The sequence below is a fragment of the Stenella coeruleoalba genome, assembly GCF_951394435.1.
Source record: "Stenella coeruleoalba genome assembly, chromosome: 2".
Classification (NCBI taxonomy): domain Eukaryota; kingdom Metazoa; phylum Chordata; class Mammalia; order Artiodactyla; family Delphinidae; genus Stenella; species Stenella coeruleoalba.
In genome coordinates, this window is record NC_137147.1 from 77,123,089 (window position 1) to 77,140,084 (window position 16,996).

The 16,996-nt window shown below is 46.8% G+C and overlaps 1 protein-coding gene across 1 annotated transcript in view; it reads right to left on the reverse strand.

Annotated features, from left to right (window-relative positions):
• RYR3 (ryanodine receptor 3) overlaps positions 1 to 15,943 on the reverse strand; it is a 550,597-nt gene extending 534,654 nt beyond the window's left edge. The window contains 1 exon segment of the mRNA XM_079909615.1: positions 15,453 to 15,943. Coding sequence (XP_079765741.1) covers positions 15,453 to 15,503 — 51 coding nt within the window. The 5' untranslated portion in view covers positions 15,504 to 15,943.
• Between the last annotated feature and the right edge of the window lie 1,053 nt (positions 15,944 to 16,996).

Here is a 16,996-nt window from a genome sequence, read left to right on the forward strand (position 1 = left end):
AACAATAATTAGCAAGTACTTTCCAGTCATATTCCTCACTAAACTTTTAGCAAAATTTCAAACAAACCATCTGAATGTGCTGATTTGAATTTTGATCTCCTATTTTTTTCTCACTATTATATGTAACCGTACGGTAGGTCACCAAAGGCAAAAAGAGCCAGGGTAGTAAAGCCTATAGTCTATTCAAGAAAGGGCTGCATTCCACTACTGCTGTGACTTTAGGGCTCAGGTGCCCTATGGCCTAGAAATGGCCTCTGGCAGGAGTACAGGAGCCTAAGTTTAACAGTTTGAGGTATGAGGGACACTGCTGATACTGAGCTTTTAACACCCAGAGTCCTCCCTCAAGAAGGCCTGTAATAGACCTACAGCCCTTCAGTGCTAATCAGTTTCTATTTTCCAGATGTTCTTGGAGGGCCTACTTCCTTTTCTGTTACTTTAAACCCCTTGCCCAAGCCAAGGTGAATCACCTCCTATAGCTACGCAGTAGTTCTCACTCCATGAAGAAAAGTTGAGGTGCAGCATGAGACTCTTCTTTCATTTCCATTCCAGGGGCAAGGCCAGGTCCCTGTCAGTGGAGGTTCTCTCCGGTAATAGCCTCAGACCTCTAAGTCCCGTATATACAGATGCCGTTGTTCAAGTGATCTTCTATATCTGTCCTTTAAGGGCCAACTGGATTCTCAAAGTATCACATATACAGTCGTGAACTGAAGAAACCAGTATAAAAGAGTACCCTGACAGAATCTATATCTATCTATTCTACTTTACCAAACCCACACAGTAGTGAATTAACATGAGCATATATTTTGAAATCTTTAGGATCAATTATATTCATGTTAGCTGGTTCTCCATTACCTAAAGAATTAAGTCCAGTTCACCCTGATTTGCCTGCAGAATAGTTTTCATCTCCCAAGAGTCTTCCGTGTACCCCCTATACTCTAGTCTTCATAGTTCCCTGAATGTGTCACATATTTTCACACCTCTGGGTTTTACTTGATGGTGACCCTTCTGTCTGAAATGTGCTTTTAACCCCATTTTCCATCTACCAACACCTTATAGAACCCACCCAGTTCAAATACTCCCTCTCTTTTCAAATTGTCCCTGACTCCCTGGTCAAAATTAAGGATTCCTTCTAGGCTGTGTAACTTCTATCTTTGTCCTAATCTACTGTTAGTTCTTTAGATGTCTAAGCTCTCCCACTAAACTTTCAGATGCTTGAGAATAGGATTATGTATTTTGCTCCCCTTTAAATCTTCTTCAGTTCCTAGCACATGTCTTTCACATAGTATGTACTCAACAGATATTTGTTGGATGGATGGATGGATAGACGGATAACGTATAGTATCTCAGTTTCCTAACAGAAAAATTAACAGATGATTGCCAAGGGTCATTACCTAGCTATAAATGTCTTAGGATACTTTCAGAAAGCTATTAGCTTTCTAATAAAGCTAATAAATAATAAAGCTCTAATAAAGCTCTGATTTAGCTCAGTAGACACTGGGGGGGAAAAAAACACCTCAGTAGACTCACATAAGAAAGAGAAGCCTCACCATAGTCTTATTCAGGACCCTACAGGAGGAAATCTCAGAAGAAGGTCCAGAAGCAGCTGGAAGTCAGGCCCAGGTTCCTCTAGGCTCTAAAGGAGGGCTAGAGCTTGGAGGAAACAGAGGTAGTATATAAGTAGAAACAAGCTGAGCAACATGAAAGTATTAAAGTCCATTTCAAAGGCAAACAAAAATCAATCTTGAATTATCAATAATTTGAACTATTAATAGAATGGCTTCCTTTCATCTGTAAATATGAATGGTGGCTGAGTTTTACTCCACATCTGCATGTTCACGTGCCAGTGGAGGATGGTGGTACATGCTGTTGCTGGCGCTCAACGTGGAAATAACGGGGCTATACAGAGTGGTTTCTGGTTTCTATCTGGTATAGATTAGAGACTTTTAGAGCACATAGAAATCTTTTCCAAGGTAGACTGACATCAAAATAGCCTTCAGTTACTCAAATAAGCATCAGTTTGTAAATACCGAGAAACACAAAAAGTATAAAAATATCAATAGTCATCAAATTCGTATCAATGATATATACAGCAGACATATGTTCCATACATATGGAATTGTCCCATACCCATTTTCTATTTCCATAAGGACCTAGAAATGTCCCGTGTGTGTTTAGTCCTGAGAGTCAGGTAAACATATATGTGAAGTCAGAGCCATCCTCATTTCTCATTTTTCACAAGCTGACTTCACGTAAGTCATGGAGGTCAGAAACTGAGACATTAGTCCCCATATTCCCAAGCCTGGATTGGAAGATTCTATGATATGCTTGGGGTTTTTAATCTTCACTGTAACACATTTACATCAGTGTCACCAACTATAAGGGCACAGAGAGGGGAACTCAGGCAGTGAGGACACAATGAGGTAGGGACGTGGGCTGGAAGATCAGCATGTGAGAATGTATTCATTCCTTCAACAACTATTTTCAGAGACCTACTATGTGCCAGGCACCATCCTTAGTACTGAGAATATAACAAAGAAAACAAAAGGACAAAATTCTGATCCTTGAGTGGCAGGAGAGACACAAACAGAATAAGAAAATAAAATATGTGGTATGTTAGATGGTGATAAGTGTGAAAGGTGAAGAAAAATCAGCAGTACGAAAGAGACAGTTAACGTACAAGTCACTCTTAATTGAAAACACGGAGTTCTGTCTAAGATATTAACATCTACACAATAATATTGGGGTGAAAATTATGAAGTTACTGATGCTTGGCCTCTTTCCTCCTTATCCTTACCCTTTAGGTGCCATATTTTTTTCCTTTTGTTAACATACCCTCTCTTTCCCCTATTTCCCTAGGAGATCCAGTGTAACCAACTGCGGAATTGAACCTGCCAGTGCTCTGGTGACCATTCCTTTTCTTTCAACCCCATATGCCATAATGCCAGATCAAGGGTTTTTTTTTTTTTTTTTTTTTTTTTTGCAGTACGCGGGCCTCTCACTGTTGTGGCCTCTCCCATTGCGGAGCACAGACTCCGGACGCGCAGGCTCAGCGGCCATGGCTCACGGGCCCAGCCGCTCCGCGGCACGTGGGATCTTCCCGGACCGGGGCACGAACCCGTGTCCCCTGCATCGGCAGGCGGACTCTCAACGACTGCGCCACCAGGGAAGCCCCAGATCAAGGTTTTATTTCTAGGTAATCTGATAATCCAAGAGGAGGCACAGCAACATCGAAATCCACTCCCAAACCACTCCATTTACCATGGAGATAATGCCTTAATCTAAAGGAGTATCTCGAATGTCAGGAATTCCATGCACCTTGTCATACGGTGAGAGAGAAGTCTGGGGCAAAGGAGCATATCTTCCCCAACAGCATATTATAACCTAACCTATGGGTGAGACAGAGGTTAACCTTAAATCTCTTGTACTCTAAAACCCCAGTAAACCTACTTTTAATTTTCATTTGATGTGGGGCGTTTAACCTAGATGCAGAGCCTCTTTGGGCTCTGTGAGTTATTTGCCTTCTTACATGTATTCTGGAAGGTTCACCAGGACATGAACATGAGTGACATGCACTTAGCACAGCCAGAGACCAGAGCAAAGCCCAAGAATCAGTAAATGTATTTGTCACCACCTATAAGGCAGCTGGAAGTCAGGCCCAGGTTCCTGTTGTCCGTAAAAAGCACGATTTGGGACTGCCACCTTCCTACATGCAGAAACCCAAGCAGGAACACGTGCACACCCACAGGATTTCATCTGGCAAAGGCTTCTAGGGAGCAGGTGGGAGAGCTATTTAGATTTTTTTTTCCAATTAACTGAGTTAGAAATCGTAGTAAATAAACAGTTTTAAAGTACATTGTCTACCCTCTAAACAGTTCCCGAATCATTGCAGAGCAGCTGCTTCAGGATCCCAGGTGGCTCGTAGAAGCACAGGCTGAGCATGGGTGCTGGGGACCTGGCAAAGGGAATCCCCATCCACCGGGGAGGAGGACTTACCATGAGAATATGTATTATATCACATCATATATTGTAGCACAGAGGAGAAAATATGCAGAGTATGAGATACTGTGCTCATTACAGCTCTACAAACATTACCACCTTTAATGATCTCAAAAGCTACATGAAAAGTTATCAATATTCCCATTTTAGAGATGAGGAGACAGTCAGGGTCTTACAGCCTGCAAATGATCAATCGAGAATTCACACTCAGGTCTGTTTTACCTTTGAGCTCTTAAACACTCTCTTATCAAAGACTACAAGTGACGACGGTGTTGACGCTGATGACAGGGATGATAATGGTGATCTGAAAATGGCGGGGGTACCAGAGAAACCATCACCTTTAAGGCTCATAATAGGAGAGAACTAAGACATACAATTTTAAAAAATTGGTCCGGCTAGGCAAAATTTATACTAATTATAGTCATTTATGTGATCATGCACAATTATGCCTAATTATGAGTCACTACAATAATATTTATGTACAAAAATAAATATGTCAGAATAATTTTGATCTAAAATGTATTTGATTAGAATAGTGAGCTCCAGACATATGTAATCAGACTTCCCTGTTGCCCAGGTTCTAATGTGCATGTGTGACATCTTTATAGCATTTTATATTTTATCAAGTATGCTTTCTGAGGACATCCTCAAGCAGCAGACATTATCAGATGTTGGGGGGAAGGAGGCAGCCAATAGTAACAAAATAGGGCCTGGCTCTGGTGACACTCAGGGTGTGGTCATTTCATCCTGACCCCTTCCTGTGAATTAATTATGACAGTCACCATTCTATAGATTAGGAAGGAAACTGAGGCTAGATTCAATGAAATAGCTCATCCATAGAGTTTAGTTTTCTATTCAACACTAAAAAAGTGAAATTTATGGCTAGTGAAACATCCAGATTCAGCACTAAAAAAAAATCTCCTCCTTTCTTTAAAGAAATCAAAAGCCCCCCGTCCATTCTCTATTAGCTGGGGGAAATCTCACTTTAATTTTTTAAAATATAACTTCCCATCTACTTGGCCCAATTGTTTCGGTTGTTGGGACCAGCTTTATGGATGAAAATAAAGAGCCAGCTAGAGGCTACAACCTCATCAAAAACAAGGAACCACCAGCCAGCCTACACACCTAGACTCCCATTACACTCCTCAAGGACGAGAGAATTTTAACTAGGTAAATATCTACCCTCATCCAGGGAAGGGGAAATTCTTGCTAAAGATTAAATCACCAACATTATCCAAATTTAATTCCACGGAAAGCAGAGGAGAAATAATGGAAATGATGTTTGGTAGAGTAGGAGGGAGGTAAAAATCAGAAGCTTGGGCCACTGCCTGCAGCAGGACCCTTCAGAGGAGAGGGCACGAAAGTACGTAACAAAAATCAAGCTTTACTTTAGGTTCAAGCTTTGCATCCACAGACATGAGAAGGGATCAGGTAAGGTGCACAGCCAGATCTTTACAGTGGGATGACCTTGAATTGCTAAAAATACAGCGAATTCCCTGAAAGGCAAATTTCCATACTTAAGACATCGGTTGAAAAGAAATCTCCCCAAACCAAGGACAATGTGTTGCTTGTGTTTAGGATTCTGCAAGCCACGTTGCCTACCCGCTGATGCTGATACAGGTAATCAAAACTTGCCAGAGGAAGAGTCAATCAACATTTGCATCAAGAGGTTGTGCACAGTAGACACTCTGAGAACTGACCTTTCAGTCTGTGCACTTGGGGCCGTGTCCATCCGAGGCTCATTTCCATTCACAAGGCCTGGTCATATTATACTGAAGCAGAATGTCAGCAATCCAGACCATGGAATAATCCCAGGGCATTGTCCCTTTGTACTTTCCAACTTTAAAATGGATGTGCAATGACATTTGGAGTAGCTAGTGTGACTAATGTCGCTGTTTTACACTGGTTGTTGAGACGATATTAATAGCTAATATTTACCGAGGACTTAACTATATTTTGGGCACTCTTCCAAGCACCTTACGTGGATTAACTCATTTAATCCTCACAACAACGCTTGGAGAGACACACTATTACTACTCTCATTTAACCCATGAGAAAATAGCGCAGAAGTTAAGAAACGTCCCCAAGGTCATAGATGTTAGTAAGAAAATTTTCGTACCACAGAGGTATGGAAAAGTGAAATGAATTGTTATAAATGCATCTGAAGTGATATCCTTGCTACCTCAAAACCAGACTGAGCTCCCTCGTGACCTCCAGCTGTTGGAGGCATGGAACATTATGATGTCTTATTCATCTATGTAATTCCCAGTCACTTGCCAAGGTCCAGGCTGGCCAATAAAGGTTGCATGGATACCCTGCTTACTTTATATTTCATGATATCTGTATCTATATGACAATTTTAAAGGGTGTTTAAAGGCTGACACAATCTGCATTCATTTTGATGATCCAGTCTATCATTTATTAACCCTACTAATCTGTCTGCCTGCCAATCTCTCTCTTATACACTGAAACAGATGATACACTGTCTTTTATGTTGACATTTTCATCCAAGGACCTTGATGTGTATTGTGAGCCCCATCCTACTCATAAAAATATTCATGCATTCCAGGGAGCGCATTCACTCAGAATCTGAGGGTTCATCCACGGCTGCAAACTGGCAGACAGCTCAGCATCCTGCTGCGGATGTGTTTTGCTTGGCTGGCCACGTTTAAGAATTTTTTTTTATTTGAATGTGTAGATCAGGCCCATCTCTCTTTGCAAATAAAGCCTGATTCACACATTTAGTTACCTGCCTGGCCCCAAAAGTGTTTAAAAGTGAGCACTCTAATCTGCTGTTACCTAGGGATTTGGAGTAGACTGAATTTAAGACCTCTGTGTTCCTGGAGTTTATAATCTGCGGATAGGAAACTTTTCAGGCAATGGGGCAACAAAACATTCTTTTATTCCAAGCTACTCCTTCCATATACACATATCTAATTCTCCCGGAGGAGACTCAGAATCTCTTCACTCCTATTTTCAAGGCATCCCGGAGATATACATTATTGCCATGTCTTCAGAAATGGATGAACTAAAACCTAGGGAAGGGCAGACAGTCCTGCAGGTATCTGGTGATGGAAATGCCACCAAATACAGCGAATGCTTTTGCTCTGAGTTCACCCATTTGACTGGTACGTTCTGTTCTGTTTTTCATCTTAAAATCCCTCTTGCAAAGAAATGAGATTTGCTCAAGACCTCACTATGGTTTATTCTTGGACTTCTCTTTTCTAGGCAGCCTGGACAGAAGAGAGGCCGACTTGGAGGTGGACCACTGCTATAGTTGAGAGCAACATCTATGTGTCCTGGATGATAGAGATGAAGGGGCTCTTGAGGGGCTCACGCTTTTCCTGGGTTGCCTGTCCTGTTTTGATGAGACTGCTTGGAGTCAGCTTTTGGTTCAATGTGAAGTTGTGGCCAACTAAATCCCACTTACCGCCCCAGTGTTATTTACAGTCTGGATCTGGTCCACAGCATACAGTACAGCAGTGCCAATCAATACTTCTTACACTGTGGAACATTTAGGTGCCATTGATGGAGAACTTTCCATTTCTTCCTGTAGTCCCACTGACTAGCTCTCTCTGCTTGGGCCCATTAGAGAACTCAACTGTGAATTTATTAGAGAGTAAATGCCAGGCCCTGTCACCGGTGTGTTTGAGAAGCAGGTATCTTCCAGTAAGAGCCTTTTCTATTTGCTCTGTTGGAGGATAGGCAGCTCTCCTTGGCATTCTCCTTTATTGCTGCAGGAATTGTTCTAATTGTCCCTGATCTGGTTTCAGGGACTCTGGAGCATTTGCTTGGTACAACGATGAGCAACACATCACCAAATATGATAACTGACAATGGAGTTTTGTCACTTGAACACTCTTCTTCTTCGGGAAGCCGCTGCCTTAGTACTCGGTTTGAAGTAGAGTGACCTCATCTTATAGCAATCTGAGGCTTTCTTTTTCTAACTGTTGTCTCTGATTCTGAATGATCTAAAACAAAGTATTTATTAGCACCAGTCCTGGCTGCGAACAGCGATCTTCCCAATGCCTGAAATGAGGTTGGCCACTTTCTCCCATGCAGCTCAGGGATTCCTCTCCTGTGATCAAAGGTCATAAGTAGATAAAGATGGAGTCTCTGTGCCACCACCCCCAGAACCCAGACTTCCATGCCCTGGTGCTTCTTCTACCTACTCAGGGTTCCCCAAGAACCAGTGCAGTGCTCACCCAGGCTTGCTCCTCTCAGGAGTGCTCCCAAGTGCTCTCAGGTGTCACCAATCCAATTGCTATTTCTTCAGAAACTGGCTCTGCTAATGATGCTAATCATTAACGGCACCTGCTGAGCTAACAATCTTGCATTTCTGTACTTTGATAGAGGGAATTTCTTGAGTCAATGCTTCATCCCAGAGGCAGACCAAGGAAAAAGTTAGCCTTCTGGGTCACACGGACACTGACGCCAACTCAGATTTGCATTCTTACACTTTCCTGAAAGTTGCGCTGCCTTGCGCATCACACGGGTTGGTTCATATGGCATAAAACCACACGTAAACTAAACTCAGTAGAAAACTGTTGATGGCCTGTAAGCTTCTGTCTCTAGAGCTCTCTCCTGCCTCCTTTGCACTCTGAAAAGTAAGCGGCCACCAGCAGCTGTCACCCCGGAGGGGATGGCTCCTGGGAAACTTTCTGAGTCTCTCTGTGATCTGATTTTAGGATATAATATCTGCTGTCCTTCTTCTTGGGCACCAGATCCAATAAAGTAAGACCTCTTCAAGTAGTCAAGCCTAAATGGGGGCTGGGAGACCTGTAATCAATGAGGTTCACTGTCTAAGGAGGTGGAAGGTGAAAGAAAAAGACAAAACCAACAAAGAGAAAAACAGGGCCTCGTGCCTCAGTGTCTCCTACTGGTAAGGCCATGTCCGGCCTGAAAGGACAATAGCCCAGAGCATTCCTGTAGAGTCAGCAATGTGCTCTGAGCTAGACAAGGGAAGAAGTGCATTTGAGGAGAGGAGACACAGCTCTTTTATTTTTGAATACTGCATCATCAGTCTCAGAGCTGATCTGAACTTTGTTTTCTAACAATCAGGAATCAGAAATGACACAAGGAGGGAAAAAAACAATCTTGGCACCTCACAAGGCCCATCCCTGTAGCGGGATCAGGACCCAGGTGCCAGCACTTTTCATTCCCTCTCTCTGAGTTGAAGAGGTGCTATGATGGCAAAACTCACTGAAGCAAAGGAGGCTGCAGTGGCTGGAAATGTCTTTGTCCCTAAAATACCCCACCGGCTTCCAAACAGGAAGATGGCTGAGAGGATGCCAGCCTGAAGCCCGAGGACCCGACGTGGCTCCCTGGGGAGAAGTGGTACCCTGCAGCCTCAGCATTGGCTGGGATCCCACCACAAAGCATCTGCTTCATCCAGGTGCGGCCAGAAAGGAACTTTTCAAAGGCCCTGACTCTCCAAACAGACGTGACTGAAGCAGCAATATCCCTGGGAGGAAAAGCAAGGTGGGCTTTATAAGAAAGCTGGTCCCAGTGCTCTGGGGGAAAGGACAGTGGGGCTCATAAAAGAAATGGGAGGGAGGAAACGGGAGGGGTAGCTTTGAAGGGAAGAGATAAGGGATTCAATAAGAAAAGGCGGTCCAATGGGAAATCATAGCTTTGGTAATTATCTGAGAAGATGAAAAATAACTGAAGGTTCTGTTTGGTGGCTGGAATCCTGGGGACCTACCTGGCCTTTTGAAGGCTCTTGCACCAACTGACTTGTCTTCTCAATCAAGTTTTCTAGTCAAATAGCTTGAGGGAAGCTGGCGTTTGCTTTAGTCAAGTAATTTCCCAGATATGCTGGGGCTGGACCAACATTGGAGACCGTCTAACAACTCTGGGATGAAGGCGAGGCCCTGAGACAGAGGGCATTTTAGAGGAAGGGGAAATGCACTTTTCGACAAGATCCAGTCACAGGCAGGGTTGATTTCCTCGTGCAGGAGAAACACAATGATAATACCCGATGAAACACACCCTCTTCTCCCCTTTGACGTACTGTTGGAATGACCGTTGCCTCTCGTGACACTTCTGTGAAGCGACTAAAGCAAGTTCTACCTCGATACAGTGTGGAAGATCTCCATTTTCTTAAGGGACTCATTCAAGGTCACAGTGAGCTAGGGCTAGAAATAAGAATTCCTGCCTCCGAGTTCAATTTTTTTATTCTATCATTCCACTGCTATTGGATAAATCTTGTATTAAGGGTAGCTTAAAGACAGAGCTAATAAAGAAGAGTTTCTACGGATGCAGGGTTGTGGGAAATGAGCTGGTGTGTTGGTTTCTAAAGACATTCCAGGGTCTACACAAGAGATTGGGAAGAATCAGGCAGGAGGATGCAAGTCAATTAGAAAATGATGAAGCCAGTGTCTTCTAAACTAAACCCACTTTAAGTTGTAAGGTAAAGGAAGAGTCAAATGATGAAATAAAGAATCCTTCCCAGCAAGTAGTGAAAACAGGTGATCACAAAAAAAGCAACAGAGGCAAGTGAACACAGATATTCATAATAAGATCTATTTCAATACAAATCCTTCAAACATAATTACCAGGGTATTTTGCTCTCCAGATAAATTCCTCCCACCCTTTCTTTTCCAACAATTTTTCCCCTCAGATCAACCCTTAGGAAGCCAGGAAATATATTTGTCTTCCTCTAATTCAGTATTGGAAAAGAAATAAAGAATTGTGAAAAAAAACGTATTTCACCAGAAGTGTCCTCATCCTGCTTGACAATCATATTCGCATCAGAAAAAATATTCAGACGTCAGACACACCTTATTCAACTGCAGACCTGTACTTGGTCCCACTCCTCTTACACTGGGCCGCAACGCATGCCAAACCTTTCCAGGTTCACAGTCACCATCACCTCATTCCCTGGAGCGCGGCACCTCCCAATCCCCCAGGACAACCCTGGTCACGGCAATGAGCGCCTCCGGGGAGAAGCTCCACCCCCACCCCCACCCCCACCCCCGTGCTGATGTGACCTTCTGACGCAAGTTAATTTCTGTGAGAAGGAACTGGCTTCCTTCTACATCCACCCAGGGCATTTCCCTGGAAAGGTGGGGATATCAGGTGTCCAGCTATCCTGCTACAGCTCCTTAGTAAGATCAGCTTTCCAAAGCCAAAGGAAAAGAGACTGAGAAAGTGCGAAGCCATATTGGGAGACCCAGAGCGTGGGAATATTCTGCGTTTTTGCCATTTTAACCATTAGACCTGATTCGGCAGCACAGCCCAGCCCTGCTCTCCAACCACACACACCTGGTACTGGGTCTGCACTCTGGCACTCCCTCCATCACCAAGCACCGTCGCCCCGAGAGCCGATGTGCTTGAAGGCAGAAGTCACTGCTGTCCACCTCCTCGCCCCGCCTCCCCGAGGAAAAGCTACCAAAAGCACGCCATTGGCAACAAGCCCCTGTTATGTAAATGGACTCAGCTGAGAGGAGAAGCAAGCAGGAATCTATAAACCACCAAAGGAAAGTTCACTGTCATCCCAACCTGGCACGAGCACGTGCTCTGGACCGACGTGAGCTCACGCAGCTCAAATTCAGGGATTTGTCCTAGTCACCCTGTAGGGTGGAAGCCAAGAGCACGAGAACAGGCTCAGTTCTCAGCCCAAGTGCCTTCTCCCGTCGCTTGAGAGCTGCAAATTTAGATGAAGGAGGACAACTTTCTACGAGGAGGGTTAAATGAGGCAGCTATGACCTATCTTTAATGGAAACTAATAGAAACGAATGCCATCTCATTTTGAGTTCTGTCTCAGTTAACTTTGTGGTGGAGAGGGCGTTGGCAAAGAGAAGGCTGTGGCATTTTAAAACAGCAAGCTGAGGCTTGGAGGTTTTCCCTTCTCTCTTTTTTCACGGATGCTGTAGTCCAAGGGGAAAAAAATCGGGGGGAGAGACCATCTTCTTCCTGGCACTCTCAAAGCATGATGCAGTGCCAGCCACTCCACCAACCGTCTGGAGATAGGGTAATTGTCACTCTTCTCGCCGTAACTTCTTGCTTTCAGATCGGTGGCTGGCAGGTTTATCTGCTTCTGAGCAGCTTCAGAGCCACTGACAGTGACAGTGACACTGGCTACGTCAGCAAGAGCAATCGGAAGGGAGGATGATGCCACTGCCAGCAGCAGTGGAAGAGAAAATTGTAGCCTTCGAGAAAATTCTTAGGTCTATCCGTCTGGCTGACTCGCTCTCATTCACTTAGATGACTGCCATGACGAATCACTTAGATGATTTCGGAAGGCCAGAAGAGAATCAGTAGTTTTACACAGCCGTTCTCAAGTTTGGGGTATAGGAGCTTTTAGTTAACATGATGTGCTTACATTTCCAAACCCCTTGTGTAGGACCTGCCCCCGACTTAGGAGAGGGTGGGCTTCAAATGTATCAGAGGAGGCAACCAAGACGAACACTACCACCCAGCTAGTGCCTGAAGCCCCAGTACACACGCCTACAGGGATTACTGCAGTAATTCTGGTCCATTTCAGGTCCTCGATAGTTCTAGCTGCTTTCATTTTTGTCACTATCATGATAAACAGGACACGGTAACCATCAACAATTTGACAAGGGTCCTTGACACAGTACTAGTCTAGGGTCTATTTTTTTTTAAGTAGCTTAGAAAGCCTCTGCTCTTGGAGTAGCAACTCTCTAAAGTTCATGGTTGCAAAGACAGAATTCTATTTCAGCGTCAAAAATCAACCACCTTCTGGTCCAGGACGATGTTAAGGCGAAGAGGCATTACATGACTAACGTATGGCCAAAATGCTTTCAAAGATACTGTTTTGGGAAAAGAAAGAAACTCTAAGGTAAAGGTAGGTGGGGGAGTTTAAACTGAAATATTACGTTCTCAAACCTAGTCTTGGTCAGAAGTGAAAATTTTCCACTGATAGCACAGCCCTATGATTCCTGACACCTCTAAAAGCAGCAAGATAAAACCAAAATCTTGTGCAGATCAAAAACTTACATCAGTTAGGTCTGGAGAAATAATTTTGTCTAATTCATGGATACAGAGGGAGAGTGTCAGGGTTCAGAAAGCGGCAGTTCTCATCTCAGTATATATTTTTTTTTTTTTCGGTATGCGGGCCTCTCACCGTTGAGGCCTCTCCCGTTGCGGAGCACAGGCTCCAGACACGCAGGCCCAGCGGCCATGGCTCGCGGGCCCAGCCGCTCCGCGGCATGTGGGATCCTCCCGGACCGGGGCACAAACCTGCGTCCCCTGCATCGGCAGGCAGACTCTCAACCACTGCGCCACCAGGGAAGCCCTCAGTATATTCCTAAGACTATAACCTCTGGAGTAATGCTCAATGTCACACTCTAGTGGGAATTTAATTTAACATTATGGAATGACAGTGGTCGATAACTTGCTGGGCAACCATGGCCAAGTCACTTGATTTCCTGTGCCTCAGTTTCATCACCTATTCTCTCCCCAATAAGCCAAAGATGAAGAAGTTAAGCTGCTTCATAGGGTTACTGAAAATGCTTAAGGTGATTACTAGAAGGAAAAGGATCAATGTCACATTTGGAGTCACTAGCCCCCATGGTCACTTGCAGGTTTCAGTAGAAGCCATAACTGACATGCAGTACCTCTGCAACAGAGGTTCTTAACCTGGATCCTTGAACCACACGAGGGGCCATGAATGGGCTTTAAAAGGGGCCCACCTGCTCTGATCTAGGGGCAGGATGTCCATGACACAAACAGTTTAAGAAGCACTGCTCTACGGTAAGCCTTGGTTACAGATGTACCAAAAAAACAGGGACACTGCCTGATGGAGAGGAAAAGTCAGGAAAGATGGCCACAGAAGCCAAGGGAAACACATAGGATCGGATCTCCAGAAAACCACCAGGATTTCACCTTGACCCTCTGGGTCATCTACCCAACACTGAGCCTGTCTGTCAGAATGGAACTTCTTCAATCAACAATACCTAGAAGATCATTAATAGTAAGCAGAAGAAATGACTGATTGAGGAAGGCACAAGGCAGGAAGCACCTGAGCTGCCGTCCACGCAATACCAAGAACACCTGTTGGAAGGAAAGCCTAAGGATCTCACAGGGCTTTGGTGGAAACAGGCAGATTTACAGCAAAAGGGCTGTAAGGAGTGGTATGTGTGGTTGTCTTGTGTGCAGTGTGAGAGATGAGGATGGGGTCTGGGTCTGCAGGTCAGAGCCAGGATGAAGAGATGGATAATTCTGCAGTATCAGAAGGTAGTACCAAAGGGTATTGGGTCCCAAACGAGACCCAAGTCCCACTCCCAAAAGAGAAACCATGTTTGGAAGAGAAACTAAAGGGAATTGTAAGGAAGCACTCCATGAAGGAGAGGGAATGGTGCAAAAGATGGACAAGAGCTAAGTTGTGATCTTCAGAGAGCAGGTTTGAAGGTGGACTTGAAGAGAAGGAGAGAAAGGATTCCAATCCCTGATGGCTAGGCAGCGCATATAAAATGATTTAACACTTATAGAGCAATTTACCGTTTACAAAACATTATGACATTCACTATCTCATTTAATCCTTATCACCCTGAAATGCTGGTTGTATTTTTTTCATTTTACCCATGAGGAAACTGAGGCTTGGAAGGGCGGATTATGCGACTCGCTCAAGGTCACTTGGAGAAAATCAGAGCTGGGACGCACCCCAATGTCCCCACCCCTACTGGTTGTCGTCCACCCCCACCCGAAAACCTTCACATCAACTCCTAAGGGGCAAGGTGGATGTGGTTACGACAGACTCCACCCCAGCCCCCAACCCTGCCACTTCCCCTAAAATCTGGAGCGGAGCAGCGCCCTCCGGTGCCAGGGAGGGGACCTGAGTGACGCGGAGCCAGAGCCCGGGGTTTCCCTGTCCTGCGGGGCTCGGAAGAGCGGGTAGCAGAAGCCACGGCTCTTACACTCGGCACAGTCAAGCAACGCTCCAGCAGCAGCTGCCGGCTTGGGGCTGAACGTGCGAGGGGCAGTGGCGGGCGATTTCCCTTCCGAGCGATCCCAGGACTGACCCAGCGCCTGCGCCCACTTCTCGGTGCCCCATGCTCGCCCCTGCCCCGCTGGTTCCTTCTGGCGGTTCCCCAGTGCGTGGTGGAGGCGACAGGGGTCTGGGGTGGAGTGTTGGGGTGAAAGAGCGAGAGCCTCCACTTCTGATCCTCCAGGTCAGAACAACAGCGAGCAAACCCTGGCTGGAAGTTTGGGCATCAAAGGTTTCGGATTAAGTAGCAAGTTGCCCGGAGAGCGGTAGAGGTGGAGGTGGAGGTCTGGGGTGGGGGTGGCGTCAGGGGAAGAAGGGACAGGCGGGAGAAGGTGCCCCTTCCCGCGCAGCCCCCTCGCGGCCCCGCTGGTGCGGAGAACGCGCCGGGCTCCTGGCTTCGGGCACCGCGCATCGGACACCGCGGCGCAGCGCAGCCCCTCCTCGCCCGGCTCCGCGCTCCTCCCCACCTGCCCGCCGCCTCGCCCCCGCCGCGGAGACTCACAGTCCGCAGGAACTGGATCTCGTCCTCGCCTCCTTCTGCCCCTTCGGCCATGGTTCCCGAGGCGCCGGCGGTGCCCCTGCCTCCGGCGCCTCTGCTTCGCCCGGCAGCCGCTCGGCGTGCGCCCGCGGCTGCTGCGCTCTTTCTCCTCCTCCTCTTCCTCCTCCTCCTCCTCCGGCTCCTGGCTCAGCCTCAGCAGCGCCGAGCTAATCCCCGACCATATAGGGAGCTGGGCTAACACTGCACTGCAGAGCGCCAACGCCAGCCAGGCAGCCCGCCTACCCTCTCGCCTCTCGCCCCAGCCAAGTGTGCGGCGGCCGCGGGGCCCGCGTAGAGCGCAGCGCCGGGCGCACGGAGCGGGCGGGGGACGGCGCAGGCACCCGGGCGGGGGCCGTGGGGCCTCCCCCGCACCGCGCCGCGCCGCGCTGCCAGCTCCGCGGAGACGCGCGCCCCGCGGCGACGGGAGGGTGCCCCTACCCCGCTCCGACTCGCAAACAAAGGCCAGGTGCTTAGCTCCAGCGTGCCCAGATTGGGCGCCAACCCCCTCTCTTTGCCCACTTTCCCCTCGTGTGTGTGTGGCGCGGTGGGGCCCGGGGCGACACGAATGCTTTGCTCCGACCCGAGTGCCTCCTTCGGAGCCCCAGCCGCGGAAGGCTGAGAGGCGTGTGCCTGTGCTCGTCTGAGCAGCAGGGAGAAAACGGTGCCGTGAGGGTGTCTGTCCATTCATAACAAAGTTTGCAACTCCCTGAATAGCCCTTTCTGCACCTTAAGAGAGCCCCGTCGCCTCTTCAAAATCCAATCAGTCTGTTTTATCGAAGCCCTTGATTATCCATTGTTGCTGGGCAGAGTAACATCTCGCGGCACCTCAGAGAGCTTCCAGGGATTCCATGCACAGTTCAGAGGTCAGGTGGCATAAAAGCCCCTTCTCTCTGACTACCCCTCATCTCCTAAACTTACTCTGCATTTTAGGGTGCCAGCTCTGGGAACTCTAAAAAAGATAGAGAATAGTATATACAGTGGGACCGCTTCCAGGTCCTTGGACTGCCGACATCTCACCCAGACTTAGGTCACTTTCCGGAGATGGGAGGCTGTCAGACTGGTCCTTTCTAAAGCTGAGGGTACAGGATGCCCCCTTCTGTCTGCTGGCCAAGAAGTTCCAGGGTGAGAGAAGCTTTCAAGAGAAGGGGTGCTCCGAAGAGCAGTGCCCCTAGGATGAAGAGGAACCCAGAAGATGTACGTGTGACGATTCTGGGCTACTGGTGGCAGAGGACACTGAAAATCCCAACCAATTTTGCAGCTTCTGTGTTGATGACCCTTCTCTTCGCTCTACCTTCAGACCTCTTTCCTGGACTCCAGTCTCACATTTTCTACTGGACATCAGAGATGCTAAGAAAAATGGTGTGTTTTTTTCTTATATTTTACCCAAACTGCTTCCTTCCAGAGGCTGCCCCTTGGCCCTAGTGCCTCTTCTGAAGCCTGCCTAGAGGAAAGCAAACCATCTGCACATCGTGGCCCTTCACATACTGGGAGGGCACCTGTCATGCTCA